Source organism: Euprymna scolopes, chromosome 21, assembly GCF_053919585.1.
Source record: "Euprymna scolopes isolate OS-2025 chromosome 21, ASM5391958v1, whole genome shotgun sequence".
NCBI lineage: Eukaryota > Metazoa > Mollusca > Cephalopoda > Sepiida > Sepiolidae > Euprymna > Euprymna scolopes.
This window is the reverse complement of record NC_136502.1, coordinates 43,899,633-43,917,970: the sequence shown is the minus strand read 5'-3', so window position 1 is coordinate 43,917,970 and position 18,338 is coordinate 43,899,633. Positions and strand designations below refer to the sequence as shown.

At 33.5% G+C, this 18,338-nt stretch overlaps 1 protein-coding gene across 2 annotated transcripts in view; it reads right to left on the bottom strand.

The window, feature by feature from the left end:
• Positions 1-14,782, bottom strand: part of LOC145242173 (mitochondrial potassium channel ATP-binding subunit-like) — a 90,249-nt gene extending 75,467 nt beyond the window's left edge. For both annotated transcript variants that reach the window (XM_080105161.1, XM_080105160.1), the window contains exons 1-3: positions 14,540-14,782; positions 7,620-7,941; positions 1,814-1,969 (exon numbers count right to left, since the gene is read on the bottom strand). In XM_080105161.1, the coding sequence (XP_079961287.1) occupies positions 1,814-1,969; positions 7,620-7,941; positions 14,540-14,625 (564 nt within the window). In that variant the 5' untranslated portion in view covers positions 14,626-14,782. The remainder of the gene's footprint in view (positions 1-1,813; positions 1,970-7,619; positions 7,942-14,539) is intronic.
• Between the last annotated feature and the right edge of the window lie 3,556 nt (positions 14,783-18,338).

Below are 18,338 nucleotides of genomic sequence, written 5' to 3'. Positions count from 1 at the left end.
TTAAGCTAATTATGTTCTGATAATATGAGCTCCAACTAAATATGTAAGAACATTTTGTTTTCAATTTTTTTTCATTTTTAATTCGTTCTGGAATAAAAACAAAACAAAGAAAAGTTTGTTTACAGTAAAGTAATTAATATCAGCGATAGTAGCTGCTGCTACTTCTACAGATCGTTTTTAGATACTTTTTAAAAATAGAACGATTTTTTTCATGTATCATGATTTTAAATTGCTCGGTACCACAAGAGAAAGCCGGTTACATTTTTATTTTTAACAGATAAATGCAGTAAAAAGATTGATTTATTTAACAGTAGGTGTCCGAAGAAATTTTTTTTCAAAATTTTCCAAACTCGTCATGTTGAAGTCTTTTTTTTTAACACAAAAAAAAAATGATCCGTCAAAAAAATTTCGGACAACTGAATCTATCAAAAGTGATATCTCTTCTAGTTAATTTCCAAGTTTCATGGCGAAATTCTTAAGAGAAATGCGGTACGACCATTTACAAATCGGGGGGGGGGGGGGGGGTCATTACAAAATTTTACCGAAAACACTGTTCTATGATATTAACATTTTTAGCACTTTATTTGCTTAAAACTCTTAAAATATATAATGTACATTATTATTTAGTAATTTATTTGAAAGCATATTCATTTTCAAACAAAACAGTGGTATTTTGAGGACTTAAGGTGCTTTGGTTTTTAAAATATGACGATTTTAGCAGAACCCCCTTGAAATCTGTAATTATTCAAAGCGTTTTATCGTCCGTGTGTATTGCTAATGGTATCCCTATGCTTGCTTTACTAGACTGTACTCCAACAAAATCAAACTGTACCCTCGACGTAAACGTAAATACCCCCGACTAACATGACAAGCAGCAAAATCACACACTCAAATTTAAATGTAATGTTAACAGACATCTCGGTACTCAACTCCCTACTTAGGGAGTCCCCGTAGGTATGGTTCCTTATTCATAGTAGCATCTTATGTCTCAGTTGCAATTCATGCCTTGTTGGGGGGGGGGAGTAATACGAATAAAAAAAATAAAAAAAATAAAGCAATTTTCTTCAATTTTCTAATTTCAAACTTTTCAACTCTTGCATTGTTATCTGACGAACTATGTACGGGTATTATTTTCCCCCTTTTCCACATGACTGCTATCTTCTCAGAGTGCGATTTTCTTTAATTTTGTCATGTTGGACATAAAGTGGTCCTAAAATTGTTGCACATGGTGGATATGGGTATATGGAGATGTCACCATGAAAAGTAGGATATTTACTTTTTTTTTAAAGTGATTATGTGTAGTTTTTATGACTTTGCCACTCTGACTTAGGGTTAACACTAAAAAAAAAAAAATTGTTTCACTATTTTAAAATGGCCCAGAAATTGGAATCATTTGAGGTTAAATTTATTTGAAACTGATCCCCTCTTTGAAATTCTAAAAAAAAAATTTGTTGTCTTTTTAATTCCTTCCAAATTTTCTGGATATTCACATGTTATACCTAAAACAATTTTTTTTTAGGGGGGGGGGGGTTACAAATTAAAACAAAAATTCTTCTTTGTTATGGTCTTATTTTTAAGGTAAAGAAAATAGCTTAGCACCGTAATAATTGGCAATACAAAAATCAAAATTAACTGAACCGAAATTGCTCCAGTCAAGAAAGTTCCAAAGCACCATTTTTTAAAATTTTTCTTAGAAAAAAAATATATAAAATAACTTATTTGCAAGCGATATGAATTTCAAAGACATTTGAATGAAACATGTTTGAATGAATGACTGCTGCCTAAATATGCAGCTTTGAGTATTAATAAATACCTGGATGAAGTAAAACAAACAGAGCTTCTTTGCAGGCGTTGCAACGAGTTCAAAAAAGTCACCAGCATTTTGTTGTGTAAAGCTGGAAATGACGTTCACCAGTTCGCCAATCATCAAAGGTATTTGGATATTTACAAGGGCCACAACGACGGCGCTCTAAATAGAAAAAAAAAAAAAAAAATTGATTTCAAAGCAAATTCTCCGGAGTTGTCAAGTCAAAAAATTAGTTGGATTATTTAAACTGATTCTCATCGTGATTTTTATATTGGTTCTTGTCCAGAATTCACCATATATTAAACAAGCCAAGCATGCAGAGTTCCCCTCCACAAGTGAAAAATTTACTTTTATCATGACTAATGTTTGTGCAAATTAAAAAAAACACCCAAGATGTCATTATTGAGAAAAGTGTGGAACAAACGAACGGAAAAACGATTTTGGGGCAATTTTACTCCTATAATAGCCCTGGGGGGGGGGGGGGTAACCAGAGTTATTCTGGAAAATCCATTCCGGTAAAAATTTACATTCACCATGATTAATGTTTGTGCAAAATTTAAAAAAGAATCCAAAACGTGATTATTGAGAAAGTGCAAATGGACGAACGGTAGTGAATTACTAGGTCCAATCCCTCTTTTGTCGGCGGACAAAAAATAAAAATTAAAAATTTGTATGAAGTACACACCTGTGACGAAACAAAAATATCATATTCCAAAAATCACATAAACTGATCAACTAGTTTTATTTTTAAATAATAAAAATCAAATTTTGATCTAAGAACTGACTGTCTTGCTTGGCAGTTTAAAAAATATTTGTGGCAACAAAGGGAGATAACTCCACAATAATTCATACTTAATAGATTATGTTGTAATACAGGGTGTCCAAAAAGTCACTGAAAAATAAAGACAAATTTTAAGAAAACTCTTCAGTGACTTTTTGGACACCCTGTACCTATACATTCCCATTAATCGCTTAAAAAAATGATTTCTTTTATAAAAATAAAGCTACTTGATCAATTTAAACGATTTTTGGAATATGATTTTTTTTTTTCGCCACAGGTACATACATCATACAGGCTTTTCTTTATTTATTTATTTTTTTTTTTAAATATATATGGGGAATTCTGGACAAGAACTGTTATATTCACAACATTTCCGCCAATCTCCAGTCTTTTTTACGTGTAAATTCCCTGAGATCGACAAGGACGTTTCCGAATTTGAAAAGATGCACTTCTCACATCTGCGAGTGTCCTATTGACTTAGCATGATGTATTGTTGCCACTTTTTGGAAACAGAGCGATGGAAACGGCACTAACCGTAAGTGGGTTTAACTGGCTTCCTCCAAGGGAGGAAGTTGCATGGGAGTATGAAATTCTCAAGCAGTCCCCAATCGCATGTATATCTCCATTAGTGGAGATGAGACATTAGGTTTTTGCAACTCTTGCAGGGAGGTGTCGACATCCTCCTACATACAGCACTTGGACTTCCCAAATTGGTCACCCATCTGACCAGGCTCAATGTTGCTTCACTTTGGTGATCTAAGTTTGTTTGCTTGTTTATTTTGTTTGTTTTGGGATATCAACCCTTTTCGGATTATTTAATGCCAAATTCAGTAGTTTAGAAAAAAATGTCTTTGTATTTTTGAATATTTATTCGTAGGGTTTAGTCGTTTTGTTTTTTTTTGTAGAGAAAAAATTTTTTTGAATATTTTTTATTTAAAAAAAAAAAAAAGAAGCTTGTTCTTCTCAAAAAGGAAAGTATTTGATCCAGGCGGTTGTTTTCGAAGATGTTCTTCATATTGTTGAATTTAAAAAATTGTTTTCCGGCGTTATCAATGGCTCTACATTCTACGAAAATGTGTTTGATGGTGCGAGTTTTTTGACAGAATGCGCATTGTGGTTGTTGCTCTTGTTTCAGTATGTAGGAGTGTGTGAGTTTTGTATGACCATTATGAATTTTAGATATAAGCAACTTTTTTTTTTCTTGATATTTTAGTAGTTAGTTTCCAGTCTTCTAGAATGGGTTTAATTTGGTATAATTTGTTATTAGTGTTCTTGTTACATTGCCATTTTGCATGAAATAGTTGATTGATTTTGGGTTTAAAGTCAGTATATGGAATGTTGGGTTTGTATTACTGTACACATAGATTCGAAAAAGTTGTCAAAAAACAAATATATAACAAATAAATGTTATCAAAGGCAAGATAAGTTACTTTTCTACCTAACTGGATATATTTTCAATGTTTTTATTCAATGTAACATGTTTATTCAGCTTGAAAACCATACAGCGTTTACCGATGTATTCGAAAATTCAAGATGGCGTCTGACTCTCTCTTTAACACGGTAAGTTTGGTAAAAGGTGTTATAAATAAAAAACTAGACAAAATACTATTAAAAACCTGCCGAATATATGTCAACCCATGTCACGGTAACATATATTGAGCGAGTTTTAACAGTATTTTATCCAGTTTTTTATTTATAACACCTTTTCCCAAACTTACCGTGTTAGACGCCATCTTGAATTTTCCAATACATTGGTAAACACTATATGGTTTTCGAGCTGAATAAACATGTTACATTGAATAAAAACACGAAAAATATATCCAATTAGGTAGAAAAGAAACTTATCTTGCATTTGATAACATTTATTTATTATATATTTGTTTTTTGACAACTTTTTCGAATCTATGTGTACAGTAATACAAACCCGGAATGTTTATTATTTCAGGGTTCAGTTTAGTGCTAATTTGGCTGCTAAGTCGGCTCTTTCTTTTCCTTTTATTCCAATGTGGTTTGGGCAACAATCCTTGGTGTATGATTACCAAATTCACTCTAATCTGACCAGTAGTTTAAAAGTTTATTGGTTAAATATGTTCATATACACACACACCAACACACATACATCTGTTTTATTTATATAGCTTATGGCTTTTTAAAACGTTTCTAATTGAAAAGAAAAAGTTATTTATTTTATTTAGAAAGTGAAATATGGAGTCTCTTATAAAGAGGACACTGGGTACATGTGATATATTTTATAAATCAAGACACTATACATTCAAGATCAAGGATACTAAAAAGAGCTCTCGGTTGGTTGCAATAAAAAGCAAGGGAATGTTGGCAGCTGGTTTGGCTGCCTCATACTCAGCATTACAATCTTCAATTTCAATTTTACACAGGCATCACCACATTATCAAGGCCAAGAGGCCACTCGAGGATAAGGGTTAAAGAGTGTACAGTAGGAATTGGACAATATAGTATTCAATTCAGTAAATTTGTTAACTTGTATGGAACGGCTCATCAAGAACTTGTTTACGTTAGACTTGAACACAACCATATTGTAGTCAGCCGGAAAGCAGGAAAACGGAGGACAATTCCACAGGCGTGCAGTTCTAAGAAAGAAACTTTGTTCATGGAATCTACGTTTAGGTTTAGGCACAGATAAAGAGTGGGGGGAATTATTGATAGTGTTTTCAGCTAAACGAGTGTTTCTTGTGAAAGTTTGGCGAGGGAGGACCATAGACTGAAGCTCAGTCGAACACTTTCCATAAAAATAACGATACATCAGAGACAAACTCACAACATCTCTTCTGTGAGATAGAGGTTGCAGGGAAGAGAAAAGGACATTTTCTACGAGGCTACAAAGTCTATTTTGAACTCTATCAAGGCAGGACAAGTCCTTTCTAGCAGCTCCTGCCCAGATGTGGCAACAGTATTCCATCCTTGGACGTACCTGGCTCTTATATAGATAGAGAATTGCATCAGCAGTGAGACATCTACTGGATCGATAGAAAGATCCCACCATTTTTCCAGCGGCCTTGGCAACAGATTTGATGTACGTGTTCCATTTAAGATCAGGAGTAACGGTCAAGCCCAGAAGCTTGTCAAAACTTGAGGCCTCCTGAAGACGAGAGCCATTCATTTCAATTGATGCCAGATGTGGATCAGAGTGTTGATGATGTACAGAGAGAAGCTTGGTTTTAGATGCATTAAAAGTAACCAACCACTCCTTTCCCCATTGTACTACGTGCTCAAGATCAAAGGAGAAAGAATTGGAGAGAACTTGGTCGTTTACTGTCTTAGATGTGGTACCATAAATGGTAGTGTCGTCAGCATAAATGTCTACAAATGATGTAAGGATGTGATTTGGAAGATCATTAATGTAGATCAGGAAAAGAGTTGGGCCCAGGATGTACCCCTGAGGGATATATATATATATATATATATATATATATATATATATATATATTTTATTGGTATAAACAAATTTAGATAGTCGCAAATCTTTTGGTTTGAGGACTGGTTTCTTCTGCGAAAAGCAACCATTTATTAAGTTGCCTGATGAGGAATTCTGGTTTTAACCATTTGTTTGAAACCTTAGCATGTCTAGCGTCACAACCATGTAAATTTGTTTAGATTAATAAAAAATATATCTTGCTCTTCTTTTATTGAGCACTCTTAACCTCATTAAATTCATTAGTAGGGCTATGACGAGAATATTCTTATAATTGTTTTGACTCTCGAGTATATATCTGACACAGTTAATCAATTGAGAACCACATTACTGTATCTAAAAACATATAACATATTAACTGATATATACTCGAGAGTCAAAATAATGAAAAGAATATTCTCTTGTCATAGCCCTATTCACTAGTCATCACTTTTAAATACCTTTAACCTGATTATATATATATATATATATATATATATATATAGGGTGTCTCAAAAATATACTCACACTTCAAATAACAAATGTTTGGAGGTACAGAATTTATATACAGTTTTGAAAATAATAAGCGGAAGTTTCTCAAGAGCTCTTTCGGCTATCATCTCATCAGGAGAAAATCGATAGCGTACAAAATAATATGTTGAAAATAAAGAGTTCTAATGGAGAACTTATTGAATGTGCCAAAAGTACGGGGACACTAAAATAAAATTATTAACGTTTAAAAACGATTAAAATATTGGCACAATGAGAAAAAAAAAAAAAACGGGAGAAAAGATTCAAAGTTCCCCAAAGAGAAACAATGCGTTGGATTGGATGTTTCCTTTTGCCGGCACAAAGAAGGTTGACGCACCGCAATAGAGACAGACTCCAAAATCTTTAAATGGTTTCCGAAGTCCGCTCTATGTAGCACCTCGAACCATTCTATTTTATTCTATGTTATCAACCAAATGCTGGCCAATAGCAGAGTCCAAGGCTGCAGAAGGAAGGAGACCACCAGACCCCATCCTCCCTTGTCTGATCTTTGATGGAACATGCTGGTTTATACGAGTCAAAAAATGCAAGGATGTAACCTATATATATATATATATATATATATATATATATAGGGTGCCTCAAAAATATACTCACACTTTAAATAACGATAAATCTTATTTAAAAACAGTGAAATAGAATAGCTTTGAATACAGAAGAGAAATGCAATTGAAGAATCATGTTTACAAATGTTCAAATTGATGACCATTATTGTCCAGATTAAGCTGAGTACAGTTTCTGGTTTGAGACAACATGCATATTGTAAATCTTTAAAAAGAAATGATTTGGTTTCCTGTTTATAGATTAATGACACAGGAGAAAGAATTGTACATTTATAAAAAACAAAAGATTCAATTTTGTTCGCACTGAAATTTTAATAAATATATTCCCCAAAATAAACAAGATATGAGCAAGGAAATTGCACTATATTTACCAATTTTCGTGCTGAACACTAGGCTGGTTTGTGATACCTGCTTAGAGTGAAGAATGCATTTTTATAAAACAGATTAAATCAAAACAAATATTTATAAACAATGTATACAAGACTGACTCACAGTGATAGCGCCAATTAAACTCCATATGTCAGGCCAAACCATCCAGAAGAATCCCCTCCAATCAAATGTGAGGTCAGGGTTTATCTCGTCAACTTCCACCACCCTGGAAGGTTTCGTTTTGCAGTGAGCCCGTGTGCATAACCTGCTCAGCAAACAAGCCGATCCAATGGAAAAGGCAAATATCCTGCCAGATTTCACATTTGTGAGCAGGATTTGATTGGCTTCTTTGAAGAACAACGATGTCGATTGTCGAATTGTTTGATAATTTCCTGAGAGTCTTGGGATTGGAATGGAATGAGGTTTCAGGGATGGAGACGCCCATCTGCAAGAGAAGGACAGAAAATGTCAAAAGTTTTTAAAAAAATTAAATACAAAACTAGCAAGAAAATTCAATTAGCAAAATATTTGAATTATTTCAATTATTCAGGCTACTATTCTCATCTTGAGTTTTATTTGCACAATTTAGTCGATTTAACCCCTGACCTGCAAAATTCAGCTGTAAGTTACACTCTTCTGGAGGTTGAAGGTTCAATTCACAGTGCGGGTGACACTAAAAATATAATTGCAAATTACATCTACCCAATCATCATTGACGAAACAAGAGCATTCCACTGTGAATTAAATAAAGTATTCCTTTCTGAATTCTGTGCAGATTCCCCAACTTTGACAGAAAGAGTCCAGAGTTCAACAAGATACACCTGAAGAAGGTCAAAGGTTACATCGACTGAAATATTATGAAAGTAACACTCAAGTCAAGAACAGTAGTCTGAACAATCCAAATAACAATTCTCATCTCAAAAATTCAGAAATATAATAGCAAAATAGTTATTCACTAGTGGGACCTGTGGAAATTCCGCAGGGACTCATTCATATGTAATATATTGATGTTGGAATTCTGTAGATGTTCAGTGTAAATGGAGACACTTTGATATTATTGTAGCTCTTTTGTTAAAACTGCAAAGGTATTTACCTAAGCTAACAGGGACGCTTGGCATAGCCCGGTCGTAAAGTACATTTAAATATGATATTTTACTTTGCAGATTCTGTATATATTATTATTATTATTATTATAGAGTTAATATTCTATCGATTTTTATATATTATAAAGTTGTGATTTCAAAAATAAAAAAAAATATATCCATATAACTTGGGTGCATCAGCTTGAATCGAAACCAAAACCAAAACTTATAAAAAAAATTGAAATTCTGAGAATCTTGCTTTATTAGTGTCTAATGACTACGGATCAAATTTAATGCAATTCTAAATATTTGAATTTTCAAATGGGAGGTTGTGCCCATAATAGGCCTCTAAAAATCTTTAAAAATACTGAAAGGAAATTTAAATTTGGAGAATAATTTTTAATTGATGTTTAATACATCTTGTTAAAATTTTACAAAAATCAGAGGTATTTAAATTTTCTCACAAGGCTTCCATCCCTTATAACGGAGATGTGTGTATGCAAATGATCGGGTCAGGTGCGATATGACGTCACGACAAGAAAAAAGGAAAAGATAATAAAAAGAAGAATATATGTACAGACCAAAAATCACGTTAAAGAAAGGAGCGGTATTCAAAAGAAATTCCAGAGAGCGATATTTGAAAAGTATTCAAGGATCACATCAGAGGAAATAGATGTGTTTACACAGTGGCCAAGGGCAACAAGAAAAGACCTGTAAATAAATGTCAGTTGTTTCAATAAGAAATAAAAGGGAGTCGAGTTATTCCTTTCTTATGTTCTTTGCAACAGAGTCTACAACATGTTGGGGCTCTACATGTTGATTACAACGAGTTAAACCATAGACTACGTTACAACCCTTTCTTTCTCTGCCTACTTTGCATGAAACTAAAACCAAATATTACAGCTATATTCCAAAATTCATAATGATTGGTTAATCAGTTTAAGATTAAATTCTATTAAGTAATATATAAACATGTACATATTGGCAGATGCTTTTCAAACTGATATGCTAATAGATATGTCACACACACATGCATACAAACATATCTCAATTATGCACCGATTATTTTCCCTTGTCTCAACTTTTGATTTATCCGACAGGTGGCGTTTTATACTTCCTCTTCCACTTTCTATCTCTACCCTCTTTTTCATCTGAATGTCGATGTAGATAGATGCTTCTTTACGTATGCCTTGACAGGCGCATTTTCATTAAAAAGTAAGACGATATGATGTCTACACTAACAAACTCTTGTGAACACACACATACACAATAAACATACAATGTATACACTAATGATATCTTGTTGAACATGGCCGCTACAAAATGGTGACATCGTTACCTACACATGATAAGCTCAACAAAACCTACAGATAGCGACTCCCACGCTATTTCAACCTCCAGTTTCCAACATAAAAGGACACATTATTTTAATTTTTTACCCTCTGTGCATGCACAAAAAAAAAAAAATAAATAATAATAAACTGCCATGTGCGTCGACATATGTGACTTCTGTTTTCTCGTGCACAAAATCTCATCTCAACAACACTTTTTGACTTCATATCGATGTTGAAAAGTAAGTCAAGCTCAGCAACACCTGACGGCATATCAATCCTTTCCAGCAACAAACGTGACAAGCAAACTCATAAAGACATTCACCAAACACTGTCAACTCCTGGAATTCACAATAATCTCAATGACGGAAGCTATCCCAGCCAACACGAGTTAAGCTGCAACATGCACACTACAAAAATCATTCCTATGCGTTCAATGATCCAACCGACACACTGGTTACACCAATCATTTGAACTTTGGCGCTTTCAACGGAATGGAATCATTTTTCATACACTCACTTGCGACGATGTGTGCCAATTCTCGACAACATGTTTGCTTGGAACAGACTTGCGACCATACACAACTAATTTTGACTAACTTAGGCCAAGTGTGCAGACCACTTGCGCATGCTTCCTAGACTTGGCAACACAATTACCTGAATTCTTAAATACAGGGTATACTTTATCTGTGCCTAAACCTAAACGTAGATTCCATGAACAAAGCTTCTTTCTTAGAACTGCACACCTGTGGAATTGTCTTCCGTTTTCCTGCTTTCTGGCTGACTAAAATATGGTTGTGTTCAAGTCTAGCGTAAATAAGTTCTTGATGAGCCGTTCCATATAAGTTATCAAATTTACCGAATTTTCATTACTAATGATTACTATATTGTCCAATTTCTACTGTACACTCTTTAACCCTTATCCTTGGGTGGCCTCTTGGCCTTAATAATGTGGTAATGCCTGTGTAAAAAAAAACAAACAAAAAACAATGCCGTCTATGATCGCAAATCACTTGGACTTTCAATTTGCAACAGTCATCTTGTGACCTTTCCACACTGTTACACAGGCTTCGAACTCTCTTTTTTGGATATCTTTTCCTATTGCAATCTCTTTTCTCCTTAGCTTCTGGCTATCTGGCAGGGAGTATTATGGGCAGACGCTTTTCAGACTGATATGCTAATAGATATGTCACGCACACACGCATATAAACGTATCTCAATTATGCACCAATTATTTGCCCTTGTCTCAACTTTATATGTATCATGCGGCTGCTGCTCGGAACACACATCAGCAGTTCTGTAACATTTATGCATTCTCTATATAATTCCTATTTTCTTTCTTTCTTTTTTTTTTTTTTACACTTGGTTCCTTCTTCAGTAGGTTCATTTATCCTCCTCTTGTTTTTCTAGTCAAACTTATTTGAATCGATATTTGACATTCAATGTACCATTGTCACTGATGATTTTGTATTAACAAGAAATTTCTCATTCGAGTTAAAACATTATTTACATGCAATTATGATTTAAATATTACAAGCAAGTCTATCTGGCATTGCCCGGTGCAAAAGTGTAATATATATCTATTGAAACTTCTATTCTTCTCTCCGTCTGGGTTTATTTAGGTACTCATGCAGAGAGTGATCCGCGCTGAAATAATAACATTATTATTTAAAAAGCCATTCTTAGCATGGTGAGGGGAGGGTGTTTTGTACCTATTCTGTACTTTAACCTTACAATTGAATAAAATATAAAATAAAAATAAAACTTTAATTAAACATGAACATACGATTTAAAAAATAGCGCGTATCACTCTCTGCATTAGCACCTTCATTTATCATATACCTCTCCCCACTTTTTCTCAGCAAAAAAAAAAAAAAAAAAAAAAATACTGTGTTTTTCCTTCCTATCTCTCTCTCTCCCAAATCTCCTATTTCTCCTCTGCCCAGCCCATTCCTCTCTAGCTGGACACACACACACATAAGTTTTTGAGTATGCTGAAAATGAGTATCACATTTAAATTTGGCGCAGGCAAGTAGTTTTCTAGATATTGAAACCTTTATTATCCAATGTAATCTCTTATGTTTATACTGGAGGCCATGTTTTTCCCCCCAATAAGTACTAATGCGCATGTGTTACAAAACATCCCTTCCTCCTCATGTTAAGAATGGCAAACACAATTGACATTGATTAATAATATCCAGAAAACTACATGTCTACGCCAAATTTAAATGCGGTATTTGTTTTCAGCATACCTTCAAACCTATAAGTGTCGCCATTTTAAAAAGTGATTGTTAAGGCGGAAAGAAAGTAAAAATTTACCAGGTTTTATAACAAAAAATATAAAATGCAACGATATTGTAATTTTTCTTAAACAAAACATTCCAGTAAAATTTGTACTCATTGCCACCCAAATCCCAGTAGTCGCTACTAACGAAAACTCAATGGTAAACGGCTATTGTGATAATACAAACTAATTGGCAAAGGTTATTGAAAGAGATGGTGAATACTGGAAATCTGGGGAGACTTGCTGACAATCAGATTCCAGAGAGCACCACAGATTGTTTTCAAAGAAAATTCTTGGCGCTTCTACATTATTGGGACGAAAATTTGTAGTCGATAAATAAAGTTTCTACTGAATTTTTTTTTTTTTTTTTTTTTGTCAATTCTAAGGTACTCATGCAGAGAGTGATCCGTGCTGGAATAATAACATTTAAAAAGCCATTCTTAGCATGGGGAGGAGAGGGTGTTTTGTACCTATACTGTATTTTAACCTTACAATTAAATAAAAAACATATAAACCTTTAATTAAACTTGGAAATACGATTTTTAAAAAATAGCGCAGATCACTTCACTCTCTGCATTCACCACAACTTTAATCGTGTTAGCAGATGAAAAATTGCTGCAATCTTCTTTACATTGAAACAGAAAATTACTTCCCTTTTGAACTCTTCTGTGTCTTACGATCGTTTCCATCATATTCTATTTTTTTATTTTCTTTAATAAATAATTTTCTACCTCATCGATTTTCATAATTTTTTAATATAATCTTAAAAATACGAGGAATACGTAGATAACATTGTTTTCATGTAAAATTCAGTATTACGATTTCCGAAATTTCGTCCTAATAGTGTAGAAGCGCCGAATTTTTGATGATGGCTTGTGTGAAAACTCCTAGTGAGTGATAATAATAAACGTTATACTCGACTTTATTACTTGCTTCCCCACGAGGGAAAAGTTAGACACAAGGTCTGTTTTTAATGTGGGAAAAATCCAGTTCCTCAAAAACGGGCACTCTGGATTGGAATAAAAATTAAAATTGCCTCAATCTAGAAGGATTTGTTGCACCAACTTATGACGGAATAGCTTAAGTATAGCATCAGCAGATACTACACTTTGTTCCTAGCCAAAGACAAAACACTGTTTAGTTTTCGGCATTTGAAAGTGATTTCGAAGTCTTTAAATTGGTGGACAGACTTAAAGAAAGTCTAGTATTGTGGTTCATTCATTTGTGCTCTTCAAACTTGTTTTCGTTCTAAGAATCCCAAAAATAAGAAAGCAAGATATTTGTAGAGAGAACATAATAATAATAATAATAATAATAATAATAATAATAATAATAATAATAATAATTTAAAAAAAAAAAAAAAAAAAAAAAAAAACCGTAAGTCCACCAAGGACATTCGTACTAAGCAAAGTTTATGTAACCTTAACTTGTTTTATCAACACGAAATATCAAATAAACCGTTACTTGTGCAGTTTACGGACTGTGCTTTTTTTTTTTTTTTTTTTTTAGATAGGATTTTTTTAATTAATTTTTTACGGTATCTTGTTTATTAAACTGATAGGTACATAAGAGTTATGAAAAAAATACGGACTCCCTCTTATGTTAAAAAATGGGTTTCTAAATAACGTTGTTATTTCAGTACGATCCGTACTCTGCATAAGTACTCTACCCTTTTTAGACGATCATGTGTGAATACTCAGAAAAACCTTATGGATTTTTTTAATTTTATTTTTTTATTTTAGAATGTACAGTGGGGGATCAATTGCGTATATAAATTTAACGTAAAATGAACCCCATTTAGACCATTCTAACTTTTTGTGGCGGCATTGTTTTCATTTTAGGAGAGTTCCATCGTGGCTACCGTCACGGTTCCCTTAAGAGTTAACAAAGCCCCCACCACGTTCTTATATTAAGAATGGCTTTCTAAATTTGTCGGGATGTTAATAATATGCATAAGTTTTACGTACATTTTTTCCAATTCATATATTATTATTGGATGACGAAAAACAAAATCTTTTACGTTTCAGGAACTCAAATTTCATTTTACGTGGTTGATTTAAAATTTTCGAGTGTTGTCGTATGTAATTCATTCCTGGATTTTACGGAGTCAATATCGTCCGATGTGGGGGTCGACCTAAAAGCACCTGCATAAATGGTTGCATCTTAGTTACCTAGCATTTATTCTATGAATTAATTTATTTATAAACGATGTCATTTCTCTTCTTTTTTTTTTTACAGAAAAATCAAAATGAATAGATGGAATCAATCGATTTTCTCAAAATAAAGCTTGAAGAATGTTTCTAAATGAAAAGAGAAACTTATTAACTTTTACGTCTTTATAACTTACCTTGCAATGAAAGAAAGTGTTTTTGATGTAATTCCTGGGTTAAATAATGCACCGGGTCGTTTGCACAAAATATGTACAGCAAACATGACTTCAAGAAACGAGCAAATAAATATTCCACCCCCTTTTTTTTTTTATAAACGAAGATAAAAAATGCCGACTGAATTCATTTGGTGATTAAAAACACGTTAAGCTAAAGGAGGCAGACATGTTTTCTTCAAGGGAAGTAATCACGTGTGACAAAACAAGAACATAAAGAGTGATCTCCCCTAGTAAAAAATAATACTGTTCAATTTTGTTTCTATTTAGTAGGTACGGGCAAAAATGGGCGGACAAAAATGGAGGACCTAGTTTTGAAAGCCGATTTATCACAATTTTTTTGTAGGTTTCCGACCAGTTTTTGATTGTATTTGAAAGATAAAGGACTAAACTGAATTTTCAACAGGAAAAAATATTTGTAAACGTAAAAAAAAAGTTATGAAAATGTTTTCACGGCGAGCTACCCAATTCAGCTAAATTTTGAAGTTATATTCATTGTAAAAATCCTTTAAAAGATAAATATTAATTTTCTGGGTCTATTTCAAACATAATTAGTAAAGTCCTTAGATATTGAATTAAATAATAATTAAAAAAAAAAACACCTTGTTTGTACAAAAAATAAATTAATTAGCCCCAAAACCGAGTGATTCTGGCGTTCGCAAAACGCAACAAGCTAAAATTTTGTAAACACGAAAATTACGAAGGTGCAAAATTTCAGGCAGTCGAAATTAAAAAGGAGGAAGTTCTTTTTTCCCCCAGTCGCGCATCCGTACATTTCTTTTCTGAACATTTGTATTAAGTTTTGCATTTTTTAATTTAATTATTTTTCTAGGTTCCTGTTTTTAAATTAATTTTTTTTTTAATTATTGTTCAATATTATATAAAAATATGTTACGCCGAAAGTTTCCCATTCTTGTGAGCAAGGAAATTATTAAAATCTTGCATATAAAAATTATGCGAAACCTGTAATTTAAAAAAAATTAAAACTAATTTTTGCAATTATATATATATTTTTTTTTTTGTGTGTGTGTGAAAATATTAAATAAACAATGCTTAATTCAATGGTAATATCCATAGTTCGAGAAATTCATTTTTCTTCGAGTTATATAGAATTCATTAATATGGATTTAGGGGCTTCCTATAAAAATTATTTTATTTTATTTTTATTGTTACAAATTACTATCCTTTAATTATATAAAAAAAAAAGCAAAATTAAATTCTTGCGTTTTTTATTTACCATAACTTTAGTAAAGATATTTTTTGTTTAAACAAAATAATACATTTCCATTAAGATTTAAATAAAAAATAATTAGTTCATTATATTCCGCAATCATTATCTGATAAATACTGAAAATTTCATTAAAATTGATTAATTTTCTGATTTTTGATGATTTTTTTAAGTAAAGGGAGGAGGTCAAGATGTTTATACATTTTGAGCATCGCCATTCATTTTGCCCGTACCTCCTATTTAGTAATATATAAAAGTACAGAATAACTAACGACCAATAACTTATTAAATACACGCACACACGCGCGTGCGTACGCGCGTGCATACACGCATACACTTGAACATAATTCATGTAAAACGCAGTAGAATGAAGTTATCCACCAAACTAGCCTAGTTAAACGATTTGTAAGATTTCCTTTTTAACATTTAACAAAATTACAAGTCTTTAAAAAAAAAAAAAAACTATGCTGGTTCCGCCATTTTTGTTTGTTTATGCGTTCTCTGCATATTTTTTTACGTTTAAAAAATCTTGCAAATTTCTATACACTTAAACTATGCAGGTTCTATAGAGAATTTTATTCAAAAGGCGTTTTATATAAACCATGTGTTGTTGCTTTTTATATTTTTTATATATTTATTTATTTTTTTTTGTTGCTTACAAGTTCTTGAGTGTTAACTATTCTGTACATTCACTGATAGATTCACTTGAATGATTGTTATTCTGATTTCAGCAGCTGGGCAAATATGTGGGAGCCTTTCCTAGTCTCGCATAAAAACACGCGTTCACATCTCAAGCTATATTACTTGTCATATACATACGTGCACACAAACATACGTGCGCACGTCCACACACGTACATAATATATTCACGTTCGCGTATATACACTCACATTCACGTGTATACACACACACACACACTAATGTACACATATGTACTCACACACGCGCACACGTACGCACACATGGACAACATCACTTCCCCTTTCAAAGGAAATCCACACATCCGCAAAAGACCACCGGAAACAAGCTGTTTCCAACCCTTTTTCCAACTCGCTTTGCGAGGTGAGTGGTCTACAGACCAGCCGCCGCCGTTTCGGCAGGCGTGCCTCACGCCACTTGCTACCATGTGGGTCAAAAAGCTAACAAACAGTACGTACACTTTATACTCTTTCTCTCTCCATGAACTGGATTGACATTCTCACTACAACTTGTCCCTGAGAATATCTTCGCATAGCTGACTGCTAACATGACGTGCAGTTTAACTGATGTCAACCCTCTATCCTTTTCTTTGTTTACACGCTGGACTATCATTCCCATTTTATACTACATTACTCACTTCTCTTCCAATGCGCGAACAAACGATAGTGACCCGAACGTGAGATGAACACACATTTCCTTTTTCCTTCTAAACCACAAGTCCCGCAACAAACTAGCGACCCACTGACATGAAACGAACACGCATGACCACCCTACTTTTTTTTAAAGGAATTGTTTTGAGCGAGACGCGCGTTTTATTTGACAAAAAAAAAAAAAAGCGAACATTTCCACAAAGAAAGACAAGTGACCTACTTCCGACAAGAACCTCAACGAACTACAATGATGAAACCCCTCGTCAGACTCGGCAGAAAAATAAACATGGAGCTGTCGACTTCATACCGAATTTAAAAAAAAAAAAATTCGAGCTTAACAAACATTTTTCACGGTTTCCTGACATTACCCTGCAACAAACGCGAGGAGCAAAACCACATAGGCCTATGCAATTCTCTCCCGCACAGCAGACGCAACAACAAAGAAACAATTACAGGACATCCCTATCAACACGTAGGAAGAAGCTGAATTAACAATGAGTTGAGATGCACCACGCACACGGATAAACTCACAACTGGAAGTTTCGTTGACACCGGCAACTGGAAACCCATTCAACACGAACAAATGCACAACAAACGCCCGTACAGACAATGTACACACACTACCGCGGACACATTTGTGAAGACACTGTCAACTTGACACACGACATCAACACGAAACAAAAAATTGTCCTTCCAAACGAAAAATTCACTTCATTGTCCAAGCAACTCGTTGCACATGTCAGCACACAACAAAAAAAAAAACAAACAAAACAAATGTTAGCCTAAAAAAAAAGAGTAAGAGCCTTTTCCACGTGTAAGTACTTTTTTTTATGAAAATACTCCGTTTTTGACGGTTTTTAAACAACCACACCAACAGCAAAAAAACAGGGCGAAAAGTCAATTGCCGAAAACATTACTTAAAAAATATATATATATATATATATATATACATACACTGCATATTTTTTTCTCTCCTAGGAAGGGGAGTATTGTGGGAGCCTTTTCTAGTCTAACACAAAAACATGTGTTCACATCTCAAGCTATATTACTTGTCATATACATACGCGCACACAAACATACGCACGCGCATCAACACACGTACATATATTCACGTTCGCGTATATACACTCACATTCACATGTATACACACACACACTAACGTACACACATGTACTCACACACGTGC